Source organism: Pseudophryne corroboree, chromosome 2 (assembly GCF_028390025.1).
Source record: "Pseudophryne corroboree isolate aPseCor3 chromosome 2, aPseCor3.hap2, whole genome shotgun sequence".
NCBI lineage: Eukaryota > Metazoa > Chordata > Amphibia > Anura > Myobatrachidae > Pseudophryne > Pseudophryne corroboree.
Window position 1 is genome coordinate 240,754,068 of NC_086445.1, and position 26,868 is coordinate 240,780,935.

The 26,868-nt window shown below is 50.3% G+C and overlaps 1 protein-coding gene across 3 annotated transcripts in view; it reads left to right on the forward strand.

Annotated features, from left to right (window-relative positions):
- The window catches only part of LOC135012671 (signal transducer and activator of transcription 2-like), a 381,651-nt gene that overhangs the window by 31,721 nt on the left and 323,062 nt on the right, over positions 1-26,868 (forward strand). For all 3 annotated transcript variants that reach the window (XM_063952570.1, XM_063952573.1, XM_063952574.1), the window contains one exon: positions 14,397-14,472. In XM_063952570.1, coding sequence (XP_063808640.1) covers positions 14,397-14,472 — 76 coding nt within the window. The remainder of the gene's footprint in view (positions 1-14,396; positions 14,473-26,868) is intronic.

Sequence of the window (26,868 nt, forward strand, 5' to 3'; positions counted from 1 at the left end):
GGACTGGGTTCTGGTGATCACGGACGCGAGCCTCCGAGGATGGGGAGCAGTCACACAAGGAAGGAATTTTCAGGGACTGTCGTCAAGCCAGGAGGCTTGTCTACACATCAACATACTGGAATTAAGGGCCATATACAACGGCCTACGACAAGCAGAGAATCTTCTTCGCGACCTACCGGTTCTGATTCAATCAGACAACGTCACAGTCGTGGCTCATGTGAACCACCAAGGCGGGACAAGGAGCAGAGTGGCAATGGCGGAAACCACCAGGATTCTGCGCTGGGCAGAAAGTCACGTAAGCGCTCTGTCAGCGGTATTCATTCCGGGAGTGGACAACTGGGAAGCAGACTTCCTCAGCAGACACAATCTCCATCCAGGAGAGTTCGGACTTCATCAAGAAGTCTTTGCAGAGATAACAAGTCTTTGGGGACTTCCTCAAATAGACATGATGGCATCACGCCTCAACAAGAAGCTTCGGAGGTATTGTGCCAGGTCAAGGGACCCTCAGGCAGTAGCGGTGGACGCCCTGGTAACACCATGGGTGTTTCAGTCGGTCTATGTGTTCCCTCCCCTTCCTCTCATCTCAAAAATATTGAGAATCATAAGACGAAAAAGAGTACAGACAATACTCATTGTTCCAGATTGGCCTCGAAGGGCCTGGTATTCAGATCTTCAGGAGATGCTCACAGAAGATCCGTGGCCTCTTCCTCTCAGGGAGGACCTGTTGCAGCAGGGACCCTGCGTGTTCCAAGACTTACCGCGGTTACGTTTGACGGCATGGCGGTTGAACACCGAATCCTAGCGAGTAAGGGTATTCCGGAAGAAGTCATCCCTACTCTGATAAAGGCTAGGAAGGAAGTGACGGCGAAACACTATCACCGTATCTGGAGGAAGTATGTATCTTGGTGTGACGCCAAGAATGCTCCTACGGTAGATTTCCACTTGGGCCATTTTTTCTACTTTCTACAGACTGGAGTGGATATGGGCCTAAAGTTAGGCTCCATTAAGGTACAGATTTCGGCCCTATCTATATTCTTCCAGAAGGAATTGGCTTCTCTCCCAGAAGTCCAAACTTTTGTAAAGGGAGTGCTACACATCCAGCCTCCTTTTGTGCCCCCAGTGGCACCATGGGACCTTAACGTGGTGTTACAGTTCCTAAAATCTCACTGGTTTGAACCTCTTCAAACAGTTGTGTCTTACAGCCGCCGCGGCTCCCGTACTTGCCTCTCCGGGGGTGCTGGATCTCCGGGTGGCTGTCTTCGCTGGCGGTCTCCGGCTCCCGGCGCTCTGTCCACAGCTCATATTGTGGACGTTGCGGGTGACGTCATCAAGCGCTCCCCAATCAGACGCTGGCGGGAAGTTCAAATTCAGACGCCGGGCAGAGCTCCGGCGCCTGAGTATCATCTATTCTGCCTACAGAAGTTGTGATCTCCAGTGCTTCCGCATTCCTGTGGTTTCCAGCCCTCCCAGACGGACTCCAAGCGCCTCAGTGTCTTCAAGCGCCTCAGCGCCTCCAAGCACTTCAGTGCCTCCAAGCGCCTCAGCGCCTCCAAGCACCTCAGCGCCTCCAAGCACCTCAGCGCCTCCAAGCACTTCAGTGCCTCCAAGCACCTCAGTGCCTCCAAGCGCCTCAGCGCCTCTAAGCACTTCAGTGCCTCCAAGCACCTCAGTGCCTCCAAGTGCCTCCAAGCACCTCAGTGCCTCCAAGCACCTCAGTGCCTCCAAGCACCTCAGTGCCTCCAAGCGCCTCAGCGCCTCCAAGCACCTCAATGTCTCCAAGCGCCTCCAAGCACCTCAGTGCCTCCAAGCACTTCAGCGCCTACAAGCACCTCAGTGTCTCCAAGCCCCCAGTGCACTTTAGCGCAGTTTGTGCCTCCAGCACCTGGTATTCTTCACTGATTTATCAGCGCCTTTCAAGTTCTGTCTTTCAGGAGACCTTCAGCGTCCACGCGTGCCTCCTGTCTGCCGACCTAATCCTGCATGAGGAAAACTTACATTCGGCCATCTCTGCTACGGTCCAGTTGCGGTTCCTCTTCCCGGTCACCGGAAAAAACCCCGAGTCCACAACACTCCCAAACCAGGTCAGTGATAAGTTGAATTAAAGTTTCTCACTTGGAAAGTGGTCATGTTGGCCTTGGCATCTGCAAGGCGGGTGTCCGAATTGGCGGCCTTATCTCATAAGAGCCCCTATCTCATTTTCCATGAGGATAGAGCAGAGTTGAGGACTCGACAATTTTTGCCTAAGGTGGTGTCATCGTTTCATATGAACCAACCTATTGTGGTGCCTGTGGCTACGGGAGACTTGGAGGATTCCAAATCCCTTGATGTAGTCAGGGCCTTAAAAATTTACGTAGCCAGGACGGCTCGGGTTAGGAAAACAGAGGCACTGTTTGTCCTGTATGCAGCCAACAAGGTTGGCACTCCTGCTTCTAAGCAGACTATTGCTCGCTGAATCTGTAACACGATTCAGCAGGCTCATTCTACGGCTGGATTGCCGTTACCAAATTCAGTTAGGGCCCATTCCACTAGGAAGGTGGGCTCTTCTTGGGCGGCTGCCCGAGGCGTCTCGGCCTTACAGCTTTGCCGAGCAGCTACTTGGTCAGGTTCAAACACTTTTGCAAAATTCTACAAGTTTGATACCCTGGCTGAGGAGGACCTCATGTTTGCTCAATCGGTGCTGCAGAGTCATCCGCACTCTCCCGCCCGGTTTGGAGCTTTGGTATAATCCCCATGGTCCTTACGGAGTCCCCAGCATCCTCTAGGACGTAAGAGAAAATAAGATATTTTTTTTTTTTTTACTTTTTATTTACACCAGGAGAGACAGAGAAATATACAATACAGATTCAATTGCATAATAAAATGTGAAAATCAGTCTCCATGGTGGTAATTTTTCAAATAATTTTGTGCATATTTAAACAGATATACAAAAATTTCTCCCCATGCGGGGAGCATATACATGAAGAAAACAGGAACATCGGAGAGTAATGAGAGAGGGGGGGGGGGGGGGGGCAGATAGAGAGAGAGAGAGAGAGAGAAAAGGAACAACAGAGCCGTTCTATGCCATGAGAGAAGAGAAACGCCCAATGTATCTATGGAGAATGTACACACTATACAATGCATAAGTAGACATTTGGGCTACGTACCATTACATATCCAATATAGACCTGGGAGGGCAAGACTGTGTCCGGAGGGAGGGTCCAGGTGCAGCATGGCCAGAGATTTGGAAAACGGGATCAAAAGAATGATTTGATCCTTATAATGGGGGAGACATCGCAATTAACCAGGGACCCCAAACGAGCTCAAATTTGTGAGGACAGTCATGTAGGTAATAAGTGATTTTTTCCATATTAGCTACGAACCAGATATAATTATTCAAAGCTGGTATAGTGGGAGGGGCGGGGGCTTTCCAGTTTTTAGCTATTAAAGATTTAGCCGCTACTAAAATATGGGAAAACAATTTATTTAATAGAGGGTCAAGGTCTGGGTGTGGACGGGCCAATAGAAACATCCACGGGTCCAATTTAAGTGTAAGTCCAGATAAGGAGTTCAGTATATCAAGTACCTTATTCCAGTAGTTAACAATACGTGGACAGGTCCACCAAATATGGAGGAGAGTACCACGTTGACCGCATCCCCGCCAGCAGACTGGGGTGGCAGAGGGGAACATCCGAGATAGTTTGTCTGGGGTATAATACCACCGATAATACAGTTTATAGGATGTCTCCTTGAGTCGGGTAGAGATAGAGCTTTTAGCGATGCCCTCCCGTACTTCTTCCCAACAGGCTTCGTCTGGAGGGGGACCCAGGTCCCTCTCCCACTCCAGCTCATGGCGGGTCTGCGGCCCAGAGGAAGTCCCAACCAACATAGAATATATCCGCGAGATTAGTCCTCTGCTTATGGGTTTCGTAGTACATAGAGACTCAAAGGGAGTAAGGTCCCGCTGAGCATCGACCTGAGGCAGGGAGAGGAGGAAATGGCGAAGCTGAAAATATTCAAAGAAGGGAGGGGATAGTGAGGGAAATTTGGATTTGATATCGTCTATTGACATCCAGTGGCCTTGTAGAGAGAGATCATGTACCACAAGGATCCGGGCGTTAAACCAGGATGTAAACTTATAGGGTGAGACCCCAGCGGGGAAATCAGGGTTGACCCAGAGGGGTGTGAGAGGGGAGTGTGGAGAGGACAGATTATATTTCGTAAGGGATTTATGCCAAATAGATAGGTGGAATTTAAGGGAGGGAGAGGTGTTTTTTAGTGCCAGCAGATGTGGTTTGCCCAGGCCCCACAGCGAAGCCAATGAACGAATTCCCAAAGAAAGCGCAGCAAAATCGACCCAGGCAATAGAGCCGCGGGGCACAAAGGAGGCCACCATTTGACTTAGATGGCTAGCCAGATAATAAAATTTGACATCAGGAAATCCTCGACCCCCTTCTATGCGGGGGAGCCGGAGCACAGTAAAGGCTATCCGTGGGGGTTTGTCGTTCCAGACAAACTTCACGAATGAGGCCTGGGCATCCCTGATAATCTTCTCCGGTACCCTCACAGGTAGAGTTTAGAAAAGGTAGAGGAGTTGTGGCATAACTGTCATTTTAAGGGCAATAATCCTACCCAGCCAGGATATGATATATGTTCTCCATCTGTTCAAATCAGATTTGATCTTGGTCAGTAACCGCGGGTAATTTTCAGAATACAGGGCATTATAATGAGAAGTAATATAAACACCTAGGTACTTAATCTTATTGGTCTGCCACCGAAGGTCGTAGGAGGATTGCAGGGAGCGTTTGAGATCTCCAGGTACATGTAGTAACATGGCTTCAGATTTGATAAAATTTATTTTATAGCCCGACAGGGAACTATATTCCTCTATAATCTGATACAAGGCGGGGAGGGAAGACTGCGGCTGAGTAAGAGATAGCAGTACATCGTCGGCGAAGAGCGAAATCTTAGACTCCTGCGAGCCCACCTTCACTCCCCGAATTCCACCGGAGTTTCTTATCATAGCAGCTAGTGGCTCAATGACCATGGCAAACACCAGGGGGGAGAGAGGACACCCCTGCCTGGTCCCATTGGATAGCGGGAAGGAGGGGGACAGTATTCCATTAGTGAGAACCTTAGCTATAGGAGAGGAGTAGAGGGCAGAGACCCCAGTCAGAAATTCCGCTGATATCCCAAATACCTGTAGAGTCTGAAATAAGAATGGCCAAGAGATACGATCAAACGCCTTCTCGGCGTCGAGAGAAAGGATAATAGATGGAGTTTGCCTGCTATTCATCAATTGGATAATATCAATCGCTCTTCTAGTGTTGTCCCTGGCCTGGCGTCCAGGGATAAATCCCACTTGGTCATAATGTATCAGACCAGGGAGCACACCATTGAGGCGGGTAGCCAAGATCTTTGCGTAAATTTTGATATCTAGATTCAATAGGGAAATCGGGCGATAGTTAGCGCAATTTCGTGGATCTCTGCCCTCTTTGTGGATGACTATAACTCTAGCCTCCAGCATATTACTTGAGAATGGGGTGCCATGTAGTACAGCGTTGAACAGTACCCTGAGATGGGGGACCAACAAGGGGGCAAATTTTTTATAGTATGAGGCCGAGAAGCCATCAGGGCCCGGGGCTTTAGAAGATTTAAGATTTCTCAAGACGGCAGTTATTTCTTCTTCAGTGATATCTTTATTCAGCTCCGCAGAGTCGATGTCAGATAGTCGAGGGAGATCGGCCCGACGCAAGAATTCTGAAATTAAAGCGTCGGGGGGGCCGGGATCTGGATTAGTGGGGTTTAAATTATAGAGTTTAGTGTAATAGTCCCGGAACACCCTGTTTATACCCCCTGGGTCATATGTGACCTCACCAGATTCGGCGTGCACCGCCAGGATATTATTTCGTAATCGTTGTGCTCGAAGGCGGGAAGCCAGGATTCTATCAGCTTTGTCACCTTTCTCATAGAAGGTCTGGTTAAGCCTCTGAAGAGTCTTCGCCGTACGTTCCGACAGAGAGAGTGACATTGCAGTTCTAGCTTCCAGCAGGGGCTCTAGGTTAGCTGGGGTAGGAGTGAGTTTATGTTGGCGCTCAAGGGCTTGGAGTTTAGTAGAGAGGGAAAGGAAGCTAAGTTCCCGGGATTTTTTAAGCCTAGATGCCTGGCTAATCAGATGGCCGCGTAGCACAGCTTTATGCGCCTCCCATAGAGTAACAGGAGAAGTTTCCGGGAGGTCATTAAGAAGAAAGTAGTCAGCAAGGCAGCTTTTAATCTGGTTGGTAACTTCCTGGCTATGCAGTATGGAATCGTTCAGACGCCAGGAAACAGGAGGGGGGCGTGGGGCAATGGATTGGAGATCGGCAGTGATCGGGCAATGGTCAGACCAAATCATAGAGAGTATGCTAGCAGATTTCAGTTTAGAGGATAGATCCCGGCTGAGTAGGATCATGTCAATCCTAGAGTAGGACTTATGTACAGGGGAAAAAAAAGTATAGTCCCTGGTCAGAGGTTCAGTTAGCCTAAAAGAGTCAAATAGCAAGTGGAGTTTCAGAAGATATAGCAGAGCAAGAGATGCCGAGGTCGGGCGGGGGTGGTTAGAAGAGCGAGAAAAAGGAGGGGAGGACCTATCCAACGAGGCATCAAGCACCTCATTAAAATCTCCTGCAACGATGACCTCTCCTCTACTGAGTCTAGTCAAATGTGCACTCAGCCTCCTAAAGAATGTAGCTTGATTTTGGTTCGGGGCGTAGATATTAACAAGGGTACATAAGCTATCATTTAGCTTCCCAACTAGGATAAGCCATCTACCTGATTTATCTGCATGTCTGTCCAACAATTCAAACGTAAGGTGAGCAGCTATCAAGATGGAGACCCCCCTTTTCTTGTGTGTAGCATCACATGCATGAAATGTAAGAGGGTAAGCTTTGGATTTTAAATCAGGGTGAAGGGATTTCTTAAAGTGGGTTTCTTGTAGGAAAACCAAGTCACCTTTGGCCTGTTTAAGAGAAAGGAATAGCTTGGTGCGTTTGTTAGGGCTGTTCAAACCTTTGACATTATGTGAATAAACTTTAAGAGCCATGGCCAGCTAGTTTTCGAAACGCCTCATCACCTCCCCCCGGACACCGCAACCCTATAAGAAACCAGAACAAAAAACAGTGTAAGTATATGTGGCAATCGGCAAACACCTTTACAAGTTTGGACAAAAAAAAAGAAAAGAGTACTGAAACAGAAACAGGGGGAGCAAAACACGGGAAAAATAGGGAAGAGGGGAAGGTTGGAGACCAGAAGAAACTACATCTGGCCTAGCGTGCCGGTCAGGGGACAACCAAAAGGGGTCACTTAGTGACAACGACCGGACTAGGGTATAAGACCCAGCTGTGGGGACGCGGCCTGGCCGGGCCAGGTGCATCAAGGGTGATGGGCACTCACCATGGTGCCCCGAGTCTGGGAACCAGTATTAAAGGAATACAGGAGCAGGCAACAGTTCCTCATCCCCACTATCATATGGGGTAACTAGTAATATAAAGGTGGCTATCCAAGGCTGAAACAAACATTACCTTGATCGGGGGATAGCACTAACACATATTAAAACAGTAGATGGCAGTTCCAGCACAGAGGGATACATTTCCCTTAAGGGGAGCCTCTGCTCTATACTCTCTTCGAACATGTGACTAGGGTGATAAAAGCTAACTGGCTAGTTGGTTATACCATGTACAGGGGGAGTTGGGCGAGTAGTGAAATAGAAACAGGGGAAAATTACATCACCCCAAAATAAGCATACGTAGAAGTAACAGATTATATAAATGAAACAGTGTTTAAATATTTGTGTGTCCCGATTCTAGGGACCAGTGTTAAGGGTATAAGAAATTAAAGAACATTCCCTAAATCCTACTGCCATACAGAGTAACTAGTAAAATAATATCGACTATCCAAAACTGAGACAACTACAACCATATGTGGAGGATAGCACTAACAAACAGTAAATAGAACATAAGGTGTCCGCTCCAGCGCTGGGGGATGTATTTCCTAGAGGGGGAGCCTCACCCCTACAACCCCCCTGTATACACAGCCACGCTAACAGAAGCAAAGCAGCTAGCTGCATATGCCGGGTACAAGGGAGGTCGGGCCAGCACCGGAACGGAAGAAGAGAGAAAGTACATCTCCACAAAATAAACATGCACCGGGGTAACAAATTACAGAAATTGTATAATATTTAGACACGTGAGGCATCAGGTGGGGGGGCCGTCAAAGGTTGATTTCCGTGCAGACGGTACTCGCGACCAGTCTCGATTCAGAGAACGTCTCGGAGTGGCAGTTGACTCTATGGAAGAGGCCTCGTCCGTCCGCCGTGGAGACTCGGACAATGCCGTAGGCGGAGAAAGATCCAGGTCACGTAAGAGTCCTTTAGCTTCGGCAAGATCTCTAGCCGAGTGGAGTCGGTTATGGTGCCACACCAGAATACGAAAGGGGAAACCCCATCTATAACGGATTCCACTGTCCCGAAGAGCCGAGGTGATGGGTCGGAATTCTTTCCGTTTAAGCAGGGTGCTAGGTGCAATATCTTGAAATATTTGGAGAAAGTGTCCCAGGAATTCCAGCTTGGAGAGCTTCCTAGCCTCCCTGAGCATGTCCTCTTTAGTCGTATAGTAATGGCACCGCAAAATAACATCTCTGGGCTTGGCTGCATCTTGAGAGCGAGGGCGGAGGGCCCTATGTGCCCTGTCCAACAAGAGTTGGTCTACCGGAGTTGAGGGCGACAGGTGTACAAACAGTTTCTTAAGGTACTCGTGTAGGGAGGTCATATCAACGTCCTCAGGGACCCCTCGGATGCGAAGATTATTTTGTCGCGCCCTATTATCCTGGTCTTCTTGATTTTCTAGGAGTAATTGCATTTCCTGCTTTAGACCGTGGATTTCATCCTCTACTCCCTGCTGGAAGGCAACCACTTCATCTATTTTAGACTCTAAGTGGTCCGTTCTGTCTCCAAGGTCGGTAACATCAGCCTTAAGAGAGGCAATGGCCGTATGTACCTCTGCCTGTACCGCTTGTACTGATTTCCTCGTCTCCTGAATTTCATGGAAAAGCTTTTGCAGGTCTTTCCGGGTCAATGGGGAATGATCAGAGTCCTCCGAATCCGATACATCAGGTAGCGAGGGAGCCCCATGCCCCGTAGATTTATCCCTTGAGTAAGCAAATTTTTTCAGGTTTTGGCTCAAATCTCCCCCGTGTTGCTTTTTGCCACCTTTGGGCATGTTGAAACTTGCGTGTAGAACAGCTTTAAAAGATCACTGCATGACAGAGTTAGAAAAGTCCCGGTAGTGGAGACAATATACTTGCAAAAATGATGGTATAGAAGGTCCCCAGACTTAGGGCAGAATCCTGTGAATCACATTGTTGGAAGAGTCGTCTCTCTCAGGCAGCTGGAATCAAACAAAAAACAAAAAAGCCACCAGTAGATGGAGCTCCAAAGTCAGATATCATAAATAGCAAGGCAGCTGTGGCAGAGCAAAAATAGAAATATATATATATTTTTTTTACAATAGTAGCAGTGGAGGCTCTACAGGGTGAACCCCACTTGTAGCCAGCCGTACTGTGCAGTGCGGTCCAGTCCCCAGCGTAGGTAAATGTATAGGAGGGGTGCAGGATGGATGGAGCCAGGATAGGGAAATATGTGATTGGGGATGGAGATCTCCCTTTTTACACCCCCACTCCTTCTCAAGTGCTTCCAACCAGGTAAGGGGCCCCAGCCACGGACCAGCTACAGGCCAGGGAACCCCACTGTGGACACCAGCCAGAGGGAGAGGCAGGAGCACCACAGTGCCCTCAACAAAGATGGCCGCCGGCGTCCGGAGAAGACAGAGCCTCCAGGGCCCAGCACTCCACCAGCTCAGCAGGACGAGCTCCCCGGGTGCAGAAGGTGGAGGACCCGAAGGCGCCCGGCATGCGCTGCAGGACAGGGCACCCCACGGCCCACCACGGACAGCCGCGAGCCCACAGAAGCACCCGGCGGCTGCCTCCGTCACTACAGGTCCCGGCTCGGCGGGCGGAAGTAGGCCCCGGGACGGACGTCGGGGACGGAGTTCGCCTACCCGCCTCTCCAGGCGCTCACATAGGGGACGAACAGAGCAGCGGTGGAGGGAGCCGGGTACAGCAGGAGATCGGATGCCGGACAGAGCAGTGGTCCCCGCGGCGGGGAACTCCCGGCACCGGCCGTCCTCGAAATCGAGCCCCCGGCTTCTGGGGGGTGTGCAGGCCCCAACCTGCAAGGAGGCAGGAGGCCCCCTCCGGCTCCGGGACCCCACACACCAGGTACAGGGGGGATATGGGCGGAATGTAGGGAGCAGGTAGAGCTATATAGGTGCGGGAATAGGGACAGTAAAGGCTCTATAGGAGGCCGAGTGTGGGAGCTCTCCACATACACGTCCTCCCTGCTTGCCTGCCAGACCAGAAAATAAGATTTTAAACCTACCGGTAAATCTTTTTCTCCTAGTCCGTAGAGGATGCTGGGCGCCCGTCCCAGTGCGGACATATTTCTGCATGACTTGTATATAGTTATTACTTACATAAGGGTTATGTTACAGTTAAGATTAGTCGTTGGCTGATACTGTATTGTTCATACTGTTAACTGGTTGCGTATATTCCAGGTTATACGGTGTGGATGGTGTGGGCTGGTATGAATCTTGCCCTTGGATTAACAAAATCCTTTCCTCGTACTGTCCTTCTCCTCTGGGCACAGTTTCTCTAACTGAGGTCTGGAGGAGGGGCATAGAGGGAGGAGCCAGTGCACACCCATTCTAAAGTTCTTTATAGTGCCCATGTCTCCTGCGGAGCCCCTCTATACCCCATGGTCCTTACGGAGTCCCCAGCATCCTCTACGGACTAGGAGAAAAAGATTTACCGGTAGGTTTAAAATCTTATTATCTCAGACACTGATCTCCAAATGACCACTCGGCACATCCTCTGTCAGCCCCAACCAGGGAAGCACTGGGGCCTATTTCCGGCCCTGACATACGTGCGCACGCATGCGACCAGCATGGGGCGCGCGGACACTGCATAGGGAGGCATGCCGCGAGTCAGGGGGCGTGGACTCCCGGCACACCCCCATATTGCTAAGCAACTGGGCATGCGGACAATGCAAGTGGGGGCGTGACGCGTGTCAGGGGGTCGTGGACTCGAGGCACGCCCCCATATTAAGCGCAACGGAATTTGCTGCGCTATATAAGAAACTGTTAATAAATAAATATTGCTAAGCAACAGGGCACTACGGGCGGCAGCAGCGGGGGACGAACCAGAGAGCCGGGAGAACCAGAGAGCTGCACGCGGCCTTCCTAGCTCTCTGTGGACCGTCTCGGCCCTTCTGGCATTTGTCTTCTGGCAAATGCCAGAAGGGCCGATCCGGCCCTGGCCCCAACCAACAGGTCTCGGGTGATTTCTGTGATTCCTTGGGTTTGCTAATTGCTATTGGAAGTTTATATGCGTTATTCTCCACGTCTAACTCCCATCATGGCCCTGACCAAAAAGGAATCCAATTCTAGAGTTTGGCCCGAAGAGTCCATTACAGCTTTTCTTAAGTTAAAGAAAGCTTTCGTTTCCGCTCCTGTGCTGAAACAACCAGATGTGTCTTGTCCCTTCTCCCTTGATGTTAATGCCTGTGATGTGAAAGTTAGTGCTGTCCTTTCACAAAGGTCAGAGGATCAAAAGTTCCATCCTTAATGCTTCTCTTTTAACTAAGGGGGTAATTCAAATCTGTTCTCTGGGCTGCTTTTTTTGCTGCCCTGCGATCAGATAGTCGCCGTCTACAGCGGGAGTGTATTTTTGCTGTGCAAGTGTGTGATGCTATGTGAATGCCGAGCTGCTAAAATTCTGTGTGTGCAGTCTCTGCACAGCCCAGGACTCACTCCTACAGTGTGATTGAATCAGGCTGACTGGGGCCGGAACTGAGATCAGACGCCCTCCCTGAAAATGCTTGGGCACGCCTTTGTTTTTCCGAACACTCCCTGTAAACAGTCAGTTGCCACCCACAAACGGCCTCTTCTTGTCCATCACCTTGCGAACGCCCGTGCGTTTGGATTTTTCGCACCATCCCATAGCTGACCTGCGATGCCCTTTGTTGCTGTCCGACACTTGTGTGCATTGCGGTGCATACACATGCGCTGTTATGACCTGATCTCCCGCTGTGCTAAAATGCACAGCAGCGATCAGATCTGAATTACCTCCTAAATTCCTGCCAGCCAAACAAGAACACAGACACTTTAAGGAGATGCTTTGTCTCAAGCCAGGGACACGTCAGAGGCATCGGTAAAATACCGTTCTCATACAAACCTTTTAGCCAGAATGTCAAACAGAAAACAGCCACTACGAGAATCATCCTACTTCGTGACTAATGGGCTGCTCACCGCTCTTGCTTTGATGGGTATGCCGGCTTTAAAAAGACTGTAATATTAATCATTTTAAATAGAAAGCATTATTATATGTAGTAGAGGTTAATAAAATGCTGATTATTAATAAAGGTTTTGGTTTTACTGTATATAGAGAGAGTCTGTTTACCTTTGTTTTCTTCCCCACATCTCACCTTTTTTATTGGAAGTTTTCAAAACATTATAGGGTATATTCAATTAAAGTTGGATCCATACCGACATGCATTTGTCGGAATGGATCCGACAAGGGCTGTTCAATGACCATCTCAATCGGACTTTAGAAAAAGTCGGATTGAGATGAGGGAACTGAGAGGAGGAGACGGGGAGAGCCGCTGGGAGACACGGGAAATCAGCGGCTACAGCAGCATTTCGGCGTAGCAGGAGGATGTGGCAGCGCCGCCGGACCTCACGGCAGCATCCACCCGGCTCTAGCAAGCGGGACCTCGTTTGCTGGAGCCAGATGGACGCTGCTGTGAGCGGCGGCGGTGCCACATCCTGCTACGCTGCTGTAGCCGCTGCTCTCCCCCGTCTCCCCGCGGCTCTCCCCATCTCCTCCTCCTCCTCAGCTCCCTCATCTCAATACAACTTTTTTAAAGTAGGATTGAGATGGTCGGAAAGGGGGCCAAAACCTGTCGGATTTGGCCCCGTTTCCGACAGGAGCACGCAGATCGGTGGCTATGCTGCCGATCCATGTGCTTTCCGACAAGTCTGAATTGCCGACTTGTTGGATAATTCTGGGATGTATTGAATAGGTCGAAACCCCTTCCGACCTAAAAAAAGTAAAAAAACTGCCGTCTTTTCGACAGACGGCAGCTTTCGACTGCAATTGAATATACCCCTATATATTTGTTTTATAACTGAAGGTAATAACAGCTAGGCTACTCTTATATAGAGGGAGCACCATATGTACCGTAGATGCTTCTGTCTCTAGAAGATCCAGTGTTCTTCCCCAATAATTGTTATAACTGTCAGTACTGCACAAGAGCCAATGGGGTCTATTACTAAGCCTTGAAGAAAGATAAAGTGGATGGAGATAAAGTACCAGCCAGTCAGGTCCTAACTGTAATTTTTCAAACACGTTACATGACAGGTAGGAGCTGATTGGTAGGTACTGTACTTTATCTCTGTCCAATTGATATCTCTTCAGGCCTTAGTAAATAGACCCCTATGGATCAATGATTTGTTGTTTTTAGAAGCCACCATAGTTGTGAAGCAAAACACAGGCTGTCTAGATATGTTCTTACTTCATTAAAGACACCTCTTGATTACTTTGTAAGCAACAGATTAAACAAAGTAATTTTATTGAATAAGATTGTAAAAGAAGAATGGATACAGCACGCCCAATCCATATTTGATTAAAATTGGAAGGCTGCTAACTCTGGGTTAAACCAATTCCCCTTTAGAAAAATTCTATAAACCACTATAAGCAAAATGAGTAGCACCTTAACCAATCCTATAGTTCAAACATCCAACTCGTGTATCAAAAATAATATGTTTAATAGAATAAATAAGATTCAAATCAATTACATAGACAATCAACAGTAAAATATTACTGGATAGAGCTGTGTAAATATCACTTAAAATTATAAACAACAACATATACATGCATGAAGTTCCCTTCTGCTTGTGAGGAAAGAGGTCTTCTTGCATCACAAGCAAAAGGGTACTTTATGCATTTATATGTTGTTTATAATTTTAAGTGATATTTACACTGCTCTATCCAGTAAAGTTTTACTGTTGATTGTCTATGTAATTGATTTGTTTTTTATTCTATTAAACATTGTTATTTTTGATATGAGTTGGATTTTTGAACTACAGGATTGGTTAAGGCGCTATTGATTTTGCTTAAGGTAATTTTGTTGGCTGCTGCTGCATAAAGCACTTTCGTATATATTGGCCCCGTTTAAAAAAAAAAAAGTAGACTCCTATTTCAGTAAAAGTGAATATTACACATAATGTGTTTAATAAGCCTTCACAACATATTTCTTCTTTGTGTTGCAGTTTGTTGAGAACAAAATACAAGTTTTAGAGGACCAACAAGACACATATCTCTTCAGATATAAAACTTACATAGAATGTAAGTATTTTGTAATTTCACATCCTTATATGTTAAAAATATCTATTAAAAATACATCCTACATAATAAAAGGCTAATGCTGCTCCTCACTTTTTGTGGTGTGAAATCAAGTATTTTGTACTCTGGCACCACTAGATGGCGCTTGATGGAGTAATTCAAGTGTTGCTCCATTTGTGTTGTTCCATTCGTGTGCTGACATTACTGTTATGTTGTTCCCTCATTTTGACGTGCTGGTAACTAGTTTAATATAATAAAGCAATGGAAAGATGTTACCATATTTTTTCATGACAGAGAATTGCATAAATCTACTACTTAAATATGTTTAAAACATGGGTAGATAGACCTGATAAATTTCAGTATGAAACTGAATTTGTAAAGCATGGACTCAAAGGGGCTGATTCAGATACAAGTGATATGAGCAATGTAGCTTTGGAACTTTCGCATGACCGCAAAATTTTGCCTTATATCTCTTAGGGGCGCACAGAAAAATTAGCATTTGTAGCACAACCTTAGTTTTCAATGTATGCAGCCGCACATTACTACCACTCATTGTCAAGAATTGATAGGGGTCAATTCAATTCTGAGCCATGTGTTGTTACTTAGCTAATTTTCCTGCAAAATAAGCAGTTGTGGGTGCAGTGTGCTGCTATCACAATGTTCCAATTGCACATCGCACATAGGGGGTCATTCTGACCCGGTCGCACGCTGCGCTTCTTTGCAGCAAAAGATCGGGTCGGAACAGCGCATGCGTGGCGGCTGCATTGCTCAGGCGCATCGTTGCCCGGCGACGGCCGTCGCCAGGCAGCGATGCCGCTAGCGAAGAAAGCGGTCGCAGTGGGGACCGCAAGAAGATTGACAGGAGGAAGGCGAATCCGGGCGGGAACTCACCGTTTTCGGGGAGTGGTGAGTCCAATGCAGGTGTGTCCAGGCGTTTGGAGGGCGGATGTCTGCCGTCAATTCCGGGACCTGCATCGCTGGATCGATCGCACAGGGTAAGTAACTCTTGCCCTGGTCTTCTTTTACAGGAAACTTTTTTAGCATAGCAGGGCTGCGTAAGCGAACGCAGCCTTGCTATGCAGAAATTCACTCCCCCATAGGCAGCGTCTAGTTGATTGCACGAGCAGCAAAAAGTTGCTACGTGCGATCAACTCGGAATGACCCCCATATTACTCAGAATTGAATCGGCCCCAAACTGTCACAAATGTAGACCTGGTACAGTTGGCTTATGTCATTGTGTCTCAGATATTGCTGATGTACAGTACTTGAAATTTAAATGTTGGATTTGAGGAGTGGATTTTATCAAATAACTTCATATGGCCTCCCTGAATTCACATTTAAAAGATAAACCCATAACTGTGAGGTTTTTCCGGGTTTATGTGTGTCTTACCTCTTTGACAAAGGTGACTGTTTAAAACACAGTACACTGGTACCTAATAAGTCTCCAGATCAGAGAATGTACAATGTTCTCTTTATTTTACACAGCATACTATGTGACCATGTAAAAATAGTAAATGTAACTTTATACAGAAATTGCAGTAGTTTGAGAGCTCTCCAGCTCCTATGAATTCCACCAGAATCAGTATATACCCATCATATAGTCATGCTGTTGAGCGATGTCCCACTCTCGTGGTGTGTGACTTGCTGATTCCGGACATCTGGCAACCCTCTACCTACCATGGTAGGGACCAGTGGTCTGTCAGCCCCCGTCCATGGGGTATACCGAAATACACAAGTCCCACTGGGTACTCCAGGTCTTGGCTCAGCCTCCCAGGCTTACCTGCACACCACTAACCAACCTGCAGAACCCAGATGCCCACATATGTAGGTAAATGTATGAAGCAGTGATAACAGTGGAGAAGTGAGCCAGTGGAGAAGTTGCCCATGGCAACCAAGCAGCTGCTCTGTATAATGTTATAGTCAGCAAATTATAATTGTTACGTCAATGCTGATTGCCATGGCCAACTTTTCCACTGGCTCACTTCTCCACTCTTATCACTGCTTCATACATTTACCCCATGGATTCCACCAGCCTCTGTCTTCATGCTCCAGGTATGGTTGGCTATGACCTTCATTCCACAATCCTAATTCTGCCCCAACCAGACCTTTGTACCATCTAGGCCTCTATTTAAAATTGGGTCTCTGTACCGCTAAGGTCCCCTTTTTACTTTCAGATCACCCTCCTGCAACATGGACTACTCTGTACCTCCATCACTTTCTCTCCTCCTGGGGGGTCATTCCGACCCAATCACTCGCTGCAGTTTATCGCAGCGATCGGGTCGGAATTGCACATGCGCCGGCACATGCCGGACGGCCGAAGGGCGTCATTCAGTAGCGATCGCCTCTGCCTGATTGACAGGCAGAGGCAGTCGCAGGGCGGGAGGGAGCTGGACGGCGGCGTGGTCCGGCCAACCCAGGCGTGGCCGGACCGTTGGAGAGGGTGGGCTGCGCCGGCTGCGTAACGACTCACGCAGCTGCTGCGGCCACTGGCAGCGACGATCAACTCCCGGACAGCCGCAGGAGCTGCGCTGGCCGGGAGTTACTCCACAAATACAATAGCATCGCCGCTGTGCGCTGCTTTTGTATTTGTGCGGGGAGGGGGGCCGGACTGACATGCGAGGCGGACTAGCACTGTGCTGGGCGTCCCCCCACATGTCAGGGAAGATGATCGTAGCTGTGCTAATTTTAGCACAGCTACGATCAACTCAGAATGACCCCCCTGATACCTTGACTGACCAGCCTTCTATCTGCAAAACACTTAGCTGGGATCAGTACTAAATCCCTCGAAATACCGACCACACAATCCCGACAGGGGTGGTGAGCGGAACGCAGCCCCTTGCGGGCACGGTGCCTTGCTACGCTCTGCACACTAATTTATTCTCCCTCTATGGGTGTCGTGGACACCCACGGAGGGAGAATATGTCGGGATTGTGCCGGTCAGGATTCCGGCATCGGTATTTCGACCGCCAGGATGTTGACCGCATCCCACCTAGCTGCCTAATAATTGGTCTTCTGAGAACCTTGTTTGCCCAATATCCACATGTCCACTTACTGCTTATCCCACATTTTGCAATCCTATGTAGTGTGCCTAAGAAGGCTGTCTCACCTGGTACTCTCATGGGTGGGATGAACAATTTTTGGAGCACGCAATTCTATGGGCAACCTGTATTTTATAGGTTTTATTTGTAAATTATGTTAGGTTGATGCTTCATATCTCCACATATTACTTACTGTATGTCACCCATTGTAACCTATGTGGTTCAAGACCTGCCTCATCTAGTGCTTACATGGGTGGGATAAAGAATCAATGGAACCGATAATTATGTGTGTATCTTGTAGTTTGTATATTGATTACCAGTTATTTATATAGCGCACACATATTCTGCAGTGCTTTACAGAGAATAATTGTCCATTCACATCAGTATCTGCCCCAGTGGAGCTTACAATCTATATTACCTACCACATGTACACGCACACACATTCATGCTAAGGTTAATTTTTGTTGGGAGCCAATTAACCTACCAGTATATTTTTGGATTGTGGGAGGAAACCGGAGTACCCGGAGGAAACCCACTCAAGTACGGGTAGAATATACAAACGCCACACAGTTAGGGCCATGGTGGGAATTGTACCCATGACCTCAGTGCTGTGAGGCAGTAATGCTAACCATTACACCATCTGTACTTCCCATATTGCATGTTATATTCTATTTCTATCCAAAGTGTAATCGCATCACCATGTGTTGTTCATTCTACCCTTTGCACACTATGTAATGTGCCCAAGATGACTGTCTCAACTGGTGCATTCATGGGAGATGAGCAATCCATGGAATTTATAAATTCAGGTTTATCTTTTTTAGTTTGTATACTGAGGTTTTATTTTTGTATATGCCCAAAGTGTAATCACACCAAGGATGGCTGTCTAGCGTGGCACTTTTGTAGAAGGGGTGAACAATCTGAACAACAGATGATTCTCTGCTTTGTATTTTTACTTTTATATTTTACTTTGTACCTCACTAAACCATCCAATCGGTAGTAGCGTGGGCGGTGTGTACAAAGGGCAGGGACTTAATGCAAGCTTATGACCCGCACTTACTGGGAATTCCTTGTTCATGGGGAATAATTGCAATCCCCGATCTCTATCACGAATGGGGTTCAGCGGGTTACCCGCACATGGCGAAGGGTAGACACATGCTGGTCCGTTCAGTGTAGCGCGCGTGCAGCCCCGGACATCTAAGGGCATCACAGACCTGTTATTGCTCGTTCTCGTGTGGCTGAATGCCACTTGTCCCTCTAAGAAGCTGGATGCGGACCGCCGAGGGTGGTCGCATAGCTAGTTAGCATGCGGGAGTCTCGTTCGTTACCGGAATTAACCAGACAGATCGCTCCACCAACTAAGAACGGCCATGCACCACCACCCACAGAATCGAGAAAGAGCTATCGATCTGTCAATCCTTTCCGTGTCCGGGCCGGGTGAGGTTTCCCGTGTTGAGTTAAATTAAGCTGCAGGCTCCACTCCTGGTGGTGCCCTTCCGTCAATTCCTTTAAGTTTCAGCTTTGCAACCATACTTTCCCTGGAACCCAAAGACTTTGGTTTCCCGGAAGCTGCTCGGCGGGTCATGGGAATAACCCCCGCCGGGACGCCGGTCGGCATCGTTTATTATCAGAACTACGACGGTATCTGATCATCTTCGAACCTCCGACTTTCGTTCTTGATTAATGAAAACATTCTTGGCAAATGCTTTCGCTCTGGTTCGTCTTGCGCCGGTCCAAGAATTTCACCTCTAGCAGCACAATACTGATGTCCCCGGCCGTCCCTCTCAATCATGGCCCCAGTTCCGAAAACCAACAAAATAGGAGACCGGAGTCCTATGCCATTATTCCTAGCTGAAGTATCCAGGCGATCGGGCCTGCTTTGAACACTCTAATTTTTTTCAGTCAAGAGCATCGGGGAGGCGCCGAGAGGCAAGGGCTGGGACAGGCGGTATCTCGCCTTTCGGCGGACCGCCAGCTCGATCCCGAGATCCAACTACACGCTTTTTAACTGCAGCAACTTTAATATAGGCTATTGGAGCTGGAAATATTTTTATTTATACTTGCAACAAAAATTTTACAAACAGTGCATACGATGAAAAACAAAGTCATCACTGTAACTGTACAATATTATGGCACACACTCTAATCCCATTCGGGAAAGCCCCCACACTTGTAAAGTCCAAAGGGCTTATTAGGATAAAAACAGGGCCACTGCAACATAACGCAGAAAAACTTAACAACAATACAAACACATTTACAAATTACTATTTACACTTCAGCTAAAGAAGTAGTAAACAGGCTTACCAGACGTATGCAGAACCATATGCCGGCATACCGACAGCGTGGCGAGCGCAAAGGAGCCCCTTGCAGGCTCGCTGCGCTCGCCACGCTGTGGGCACGGTGGTGCGCCGTGCGCCACACTATTTTATTCTCCCTCCAGGGGGGTCGTGGACCCCCACGAGGGAGAATAGTTGTCGGTATGCCGGGTGTCGGGATTCCGGCGCCGGTATACTGTGCGCCGGGATCCCGACATTCGACATACAGAAGACCACCCCAAAAAGAGAAGTCAGTTGAAAATCTACAGGTAAGTGAAAAGATACTTAGCCAAAGCCAAAGAAGGGCTGGATGTCAGCTACCCACTAAGGGGGCTTCAGGTGGCGCCACAATCTGGACCACCTAACAGCCTCCATCCGCCGCTTCTCCAGATCCCGAATCTTCCACACCTCGTGCAGAATGTCACTCACCACCACTTCACAAGGGAAGACTTTCTGTCTGATGGATACCTGACACCGTGCATTCCCAGTGAAATACCTAACTAGAAAAAGAGTGGATAAATCAAAGTTCCTCACCCTTTTGAACGCTCCGTAAGCCCACTCAGGGTAACTGAGACCCGAAAAGGCACGGGATGCCCAGGGCCCTGGAAACTCTCTTGTAAACTTCCAGCACTCTCTCTCGCTCTAACCTCCGCCCCGTCTGGCCCTCCCGTCCGCGGTGGGGAGCCCGTCGGGCGAACCCTTCCGTGCGGTCGGCGCACAAGGCCCTCTCCTGGGGCTGGAGCCCTTCCTGGGCAGCCTAAGGACGGGCGAAGGCCCCGGCGGGTCCTTTCGCAGGAGCTTCAGGGAACCGGGCTATTCTACCCTGGACAGAGTCCCTGCCCTCCGCTCACCTCACTCGTCCCTACAGCCCAAGGGCGAGCTCGACCCAGGCTTCCTCCTTTCCTCCCCGAACCCCTGGAAGCGCCGGCGGGCCACGGGCACCCCGGTCCGCACTCATCTGTGACACTTCCGCACGGGAGGCCAGCCGCGCCCTCCAGCCAGGCCCGACGCGAGCGGCGGGAAGCGGTGGGCATCCCCGCGCCACCCGGCGGCCAGAGGCAGCTCAGAATGCGCCGCTCAGTAGGAAAACGCTGGAGCGCTACGTGCCCCCGGCCCCCTCGGCTGAACGGACGGGCAGGCGGCGCTTGGGCGGTCTCCGGCCACTGATGCGGCACCCCCCGCTGGCGCCATTGCAGGGGAGAATCCGTGTGTCCTCCTGCACAAAAATTAAGTGGGACGGAGATCCCGACCCGATGGATTGCGGGACACGTGCCCCGATCCCCACAGCAGCGCCCCTCCCGCTGGCCGCCTGACGCCACTGAGGGGAGATTCCATGTGTCCTCCCGAACAAAAGTCCCCCGGGGTGAAAGTGGATGGGACGGAGGATCCCTGCAGCGGCGCCCTCCTGCTGGCTGCCTGATGCCACTGCGGGGAGATTTCATGTATCCTCTCAGGGGGAAAAAAAATTCCCCGGGCGATAGTAAGTGGGACAGATGGCCCGGGCCGCCGGTTGAAGGAAAGAACGAAACGAGACAAAAAGAAAAAAAGAAAAATTTTAAAAAAGCACTCGCCCCAAACAGATGAAAAGTACCCGGGTCGCCGGATGCCCCTCCCCCTTATCCCCGCTGCAGCGCCCCCTGCTGGCCACCCGAGGGAAAACATGATTGATAAAAAAATAAAATAAAGAAATAGACAAAACAAAAAAAAACACCCCACCAATTTTAAATGCAAAGTTCCCGAGCAGCCACGGGTGGGCCCCGGTCCACGCGCGTGGCACACCCTGCTGGCCGCGAAAAATAAATAAAAATCCACCTTTGTGAATTTGCCATTAGTTCGGGCCGCCGGCGGTGGGGAGGCGTCCCCTGGTCTCTCCTCATCGGCGCCCCCTGGTGTGGGGAATAAATAAATAAAAGAAAACATTTTTTTTGTTTTTTTTAAAGACGAACCCGCACACCCCAGATGAATGAAAAGTACCCGGGCCTCAGAGCGCCGGTGGCCGGGCGTCACCCGGTCCCGCCACGGACGCCCACCACCGGTAAACGCTTGAGGGTGGGTAAAAAAAATAAAGGGGGAGGGGGGAGATAAACAAATGACAAGTACCCAGGCTGCCGTTTCCCCATCTGGAGTTGAGAGGAGAGGTAGGAGGAAGAAAAAAATAAAATAAAAAAAGGGGGCAAAAGAATACCACAAAAACAATTCTGTCAATAAAAAACAAGGAGAAACTACCTGGCCACAGAGTTTTTCTCCCCCGGTCCCCGCTGCGGCGCCCCCCCGGTACGGCAGGCTATTTGGAAGAGATGAGTCCTTCAATAAATGGAAAGGGAAGAGATAAGTAAAGACAAGATAGAATTGAAATTATATTAAAAGAAGAATCTGTCTACATCTACTACCTACATACAGTACATACATACGTACAGATAGAAAATGAAATAATGGATGGAAGAGAAGAACAAGCCGGGCTCTCGCCGGCTTCCACAACCCGGGCTCTCGCCGTCCGAACAACCCGAGGCTTCAGGCCAGAGAGGAAGGGTGCCTTCCGGCCCTTCCTCCCCTCCCGGTGGACCCGTCCCTGACTATTAAGCCCGGCCAGGAAGTCCACGTCGGCCCCCGGGCGGACCAGGGAAGAAACCCCCACCCCCCCGCCGTACTTGGAGGCGCTGACGCACTGGGTGGACGGGGCGCCTCCGGCCAAGTCCCTGGTCGGGACTTGGCTCGCTGGTGAGAGAGGGAGGGAGGGTGAGGCAGGGCCTCCCCCCCAGTCCAAGTTCCCCACCGGCGCAAAGCAGAGTTCGGGTGCGCGGCACCGGCGGGCTGCCCCGCGCGCCACCCCCACGGGTCGACAAAAGCTTGGCTGAGGGATGACTTTCAATAGATCGCAGCGAGGGAGCTGCTCTGCTACGCACAAAACCCTGACCCAGAATCAGGTCGTCTACAAATGATTTAGCACTGGGTGCCCAGCGAACATGCGATGCGCTGCAGGAAAGAAGCGGCCCACTTCCGTCCGCGCTCCGGTCCCGTGTTGAGCCCTGGCCCCCGGGGGAAATGGGCCTGGCTATCGCAGGCCAACCGTGGCTCAACGGCGCTGCAGTATTGTCGCGCTTAGGGCGGATTCTGATGCGTTCAGTCATATTCCCACAGATGGTAGCTTCGCCCCTCTCGTACTGAGCAGGATTACTATGGCGACAACACCTCATCAGTAGGGTAAAACTAACTTGTCTCACGGCGGGCTCACCCCCCGCCTCACCGGGTAAGTTAAAAAACGATAAGAGTAGTGGTATTTCATCGGCGGCGCCCCGTGGCCCCGCGGAAGGGGGCCGGGGGCCTCCCACTTATCCTACACCGCTCAACAGGGTCTTCTTTCCCCGCTGATTCCACCAAGCCCGTTCCCTTGGCTGTGGTTTCGCTAGATAGTAGGTAGGGACAGTGGGAATCTCGTTCATCCATTCATGCGCGTCACTAATTAGATGACAGGGCACATTTGGCTACCTTAAGAGAGTCATAGTTACTCCCGCCGTTCACCTGTGCTTCATTGAATTTCTTCACTTTGACATTCAGAGCACTGGGCAGAAATCACATCATGTCAGCACCCGCCGCGGGCCCTCGTGATGCTTTGTTTTAATTAAACAGTCTGATTCCCCTGGTCCGCACCAGTTCTAAGTCAGCTGCTAGGCGCCAGCCGAGGCGAGGCGCTGGCCCCCGCCGCGCCCCTCCCCCACGAGGGAATGGAGAGGAGGGTCGAGAGACGTGGGCGGGAGATTGGGGGGAGCCGCTGGGGAGAGGGGCCCGCCACAGCTGGGGCGATCTACGGGAAGGGCCCGGCGCACGTCCAGAGTCGTCGCCCCCCCAGGCTACAGAGGGGGGTGCCTTGTCCAACCGCAGCGCGTGCCAGCCCCACTTCGCGCCCCAGCCTGACGACCCAGCCCTTAGAGCCGATCCTTATCCCGAAGTTACGGATCTGACTTGCCGACTTCCCTTACCTACATTGTCCTAAAATGCCAGAGGCTGTTCAGCTTGGAGACCTGCTGCGGATATGGGTACGGGCCGGCACGAGAGTTACACCCTCTCCCCCGGATTTTCAAGGGCCAGCGAGAGCTCAACATACGCCGCCAAAACTGCAACGCCTTCCAAGACCCGGGCCTCCCTCTCGGGGCGAACCCATTCCAGGGCGCCCTGCCCTACACAAAGAAAAGAGAAGTCTCCCCAGGGCTCCCGCCGACTTCTGCGGAATCGGACGCGTCGCTGTACTGGACGCTGCGGGGGGCGCCCGTCTCCGCCGTTCGGGGATCTGAACCTGCCTCCCTTTCGATTGGCCGAAGGCGACGGAGGCCATCGCCCGTCCCTTCTGAACGGCGCTTGCCCATCTCTTAGGACCGACTGACCCATGTTCAACTGCTGTACACATGGAACCCTTCTCCACTCGTTTGAATATTTGATACTACCACCAAGATCTGCACCCGCGGCGGCTCCGCCCGGGCCCTTGCCCTGGGCTTCCGCGTTCACCGAAGCGGCCCTCCTACTCATCGCGGCCTTCGGTTCATGCCCCAGTTCTGCTTACCAAAAGTGGCCCACTGGGTGCTCGCATTCCACGCCCGGCTCCAGGCCAGCGAGCCGGGCTTCTTACTCATTTAAAGTTTGAGAATAGGTTGAGATCGTTTCGGCCCCAAGACCTCTAATCATTCGCTTTACCGGATAAAACTGCGTACGGGGGTCGTGCCTGCACGGAGTGCCAGCTATCCTGAGGGAAACTTCGGAGCGAACCAGCTAGATGCCCTGCTTCCCGCCGTCCCCGGGAGGGGGGGAGGGATGGTTCAACGGGGGGAGGGCGCGAAGGCGGTCATCTCCCACGGTGACTGCTCTTGCCGGGAGGGGGCCCCGCCCACTGCCTCCCGGCCACCTGCCCCCCCCCCTCCCCCCCGGGCCTTCCCTTCGCGGCGCGGAGGAAATGTGCCCTGCGGGGGCCGGGACCGCCTGGGCCGCGTCCCCCCCATCTGGGCCGACCTCCCACGAGGGGAGTAATACAAAGCAAGTAGATCCTCAGCCACAACTCCCAAAGTAAATAAGAGTAAATATATAGTAGCACGAGAAATTCCCATGGACGAAACCACCCTCAACATCCTATCCCAAAATGCCCCAACTATAGGACAGTCCTATAACAGGTGCCTAAAAGTGCAGAGATCATTGCATTTGGGATATAAGGACCTGCGCTGTCCACCAAACCAGTATAAGTGAACAGGGGGGTCAGATAAATTCTATGTAATATAAATAGTTGAATCTGGTGGAAATGTATGGAAGCAGCAGAGAGTCATGGACTCTCCGATCCTGTGGATCAGAGGTACACATCGGGTACATCATCTAGTGTGCACCCATGATATGCATACTCCCGCGGATCGCTAGCGTCATCCCTTGTCGGTCCTGCAGCAGGGTGCAGCATGTCACGAGGCTCCCCCCCGTCAGACCCGGCATTGGCAAGTGTATACACACTTGCAGCATGGTGCGTCCAGTCGTCCGTTGGATCAGCTGAGTATACACGTCATCTAGTGTGTACCCAGCTTAAGGCCCTGGTAAGCCTCCACAATGATGAGCTTCCAGAACAGAGTATACAAATGAGACAGTATTATGGGGGCCAATAGTAGAAAGAGGTTTCTTGAGTGGAGATTCCTGACCAGTAGGGGGAGCATTTAATTGAACCCCCGAGGGCATGTCTGAGCTGCAGGTAGCAATAAAATTGGGTGGAGGGAATACTAAAATCTAGTTGAAGCTGTGCAAACAATTACAGTACATCAGTGACATATACTGTAAGGACCACTTCCCACTTCTCCCTGGTTTGTAACATGGACAGCTGAGAGAGACCCCCAGCATTCAACATAGGGATAGCCGGTCCAAACCTTGAGCCCTAAGAACTTTAGAGAATATGGGGGGTATCCAATTAGAGGTGAAACAACATCGGGTGAAAAAAATGGACACAATTTTGTCTGATGTTTCACCGATTATTATTTTTTTTCTCTTCCTAGAGGATGTTTGGGTCCACATTAGTACCATGGGGAATAGACGGGTCCCTTGGGAGCCACGGACACTTTAAGAGTTTAATAGCGTGGGCTGGCTCCTCCCTCTATGCCCCTCCTACCAGACTCAGTTTAGAAAATGTGCCTGGTGGATCCGGTCACAGCTAGGGGAGCTCCTAGGAGTTCTTTTAGTTTTGTTGTTTTTTGAAGAGCTTAGGGAGAGGGAGGCTGCTGGCAACAGCCTCCCTGCTTCGTGGGACTTAGGGGGGGAGTAGTGTCCAACCCTAGAGGTTAATGGCCACTATCTCCGCTGACAGGACACTGAGCTCCTGACGTGATGATCGCAAGCCCCCGAGGCGACCACTCATTCCCACAGCACTGCTGCCACCCCGTAACAGAGCCAGAAGAAGTCGAGTGGTGAGTAGGACACAGGTGACTCGACAAGTGGGGAGCCGGTAAGAATGGCGGCATCAAGGTGGGAGTGCTGCGCTCCGGAGGGCTCAGAGGCACACTGTGCACCGCTGTGAGGGGTGCCCTGGTCCAGCGCAATACCCTACAAACTGGTCACTTGAGCTATCAGGGACTCTGTCTACTGCCAGCAGTGTATTACCTCAGGCCAGTATAATCTTCTAAAGTGCGGGAAGATGCGCCATTACATAGGGGCGGAGCTTCTCCTCAGAGCGGATCCAGCACTCACCAGCGCCATTTTCTCCCTGCAGTTCCACAGACAGAGACGCTGACCCTCCACATAAATCCAGCTGTCCTGTGCGGTACCAGGGGGTTATAGAAGGGGGGGGGGGGAGAGTGTTTTTTAATCACATAGCAACTGTATAGTCTATTTAGGTTACTCAGTCAGCGCCAGGCTTTTATTCTTTAACTGCCTACTGGGGCGCTGTGTGTTCTGGCTCCTTAACTCTGTGGCTTTCTGAAGGTACTTGGGGGAAACTGTCTGACATTTTCCTGTGTGTGTACATATATCTCACATTACCATGTCCAGGGACTCTGTATCTTGTGCTGCAGAGTGTGTTTCTTCTCCAGAGGAATGCAT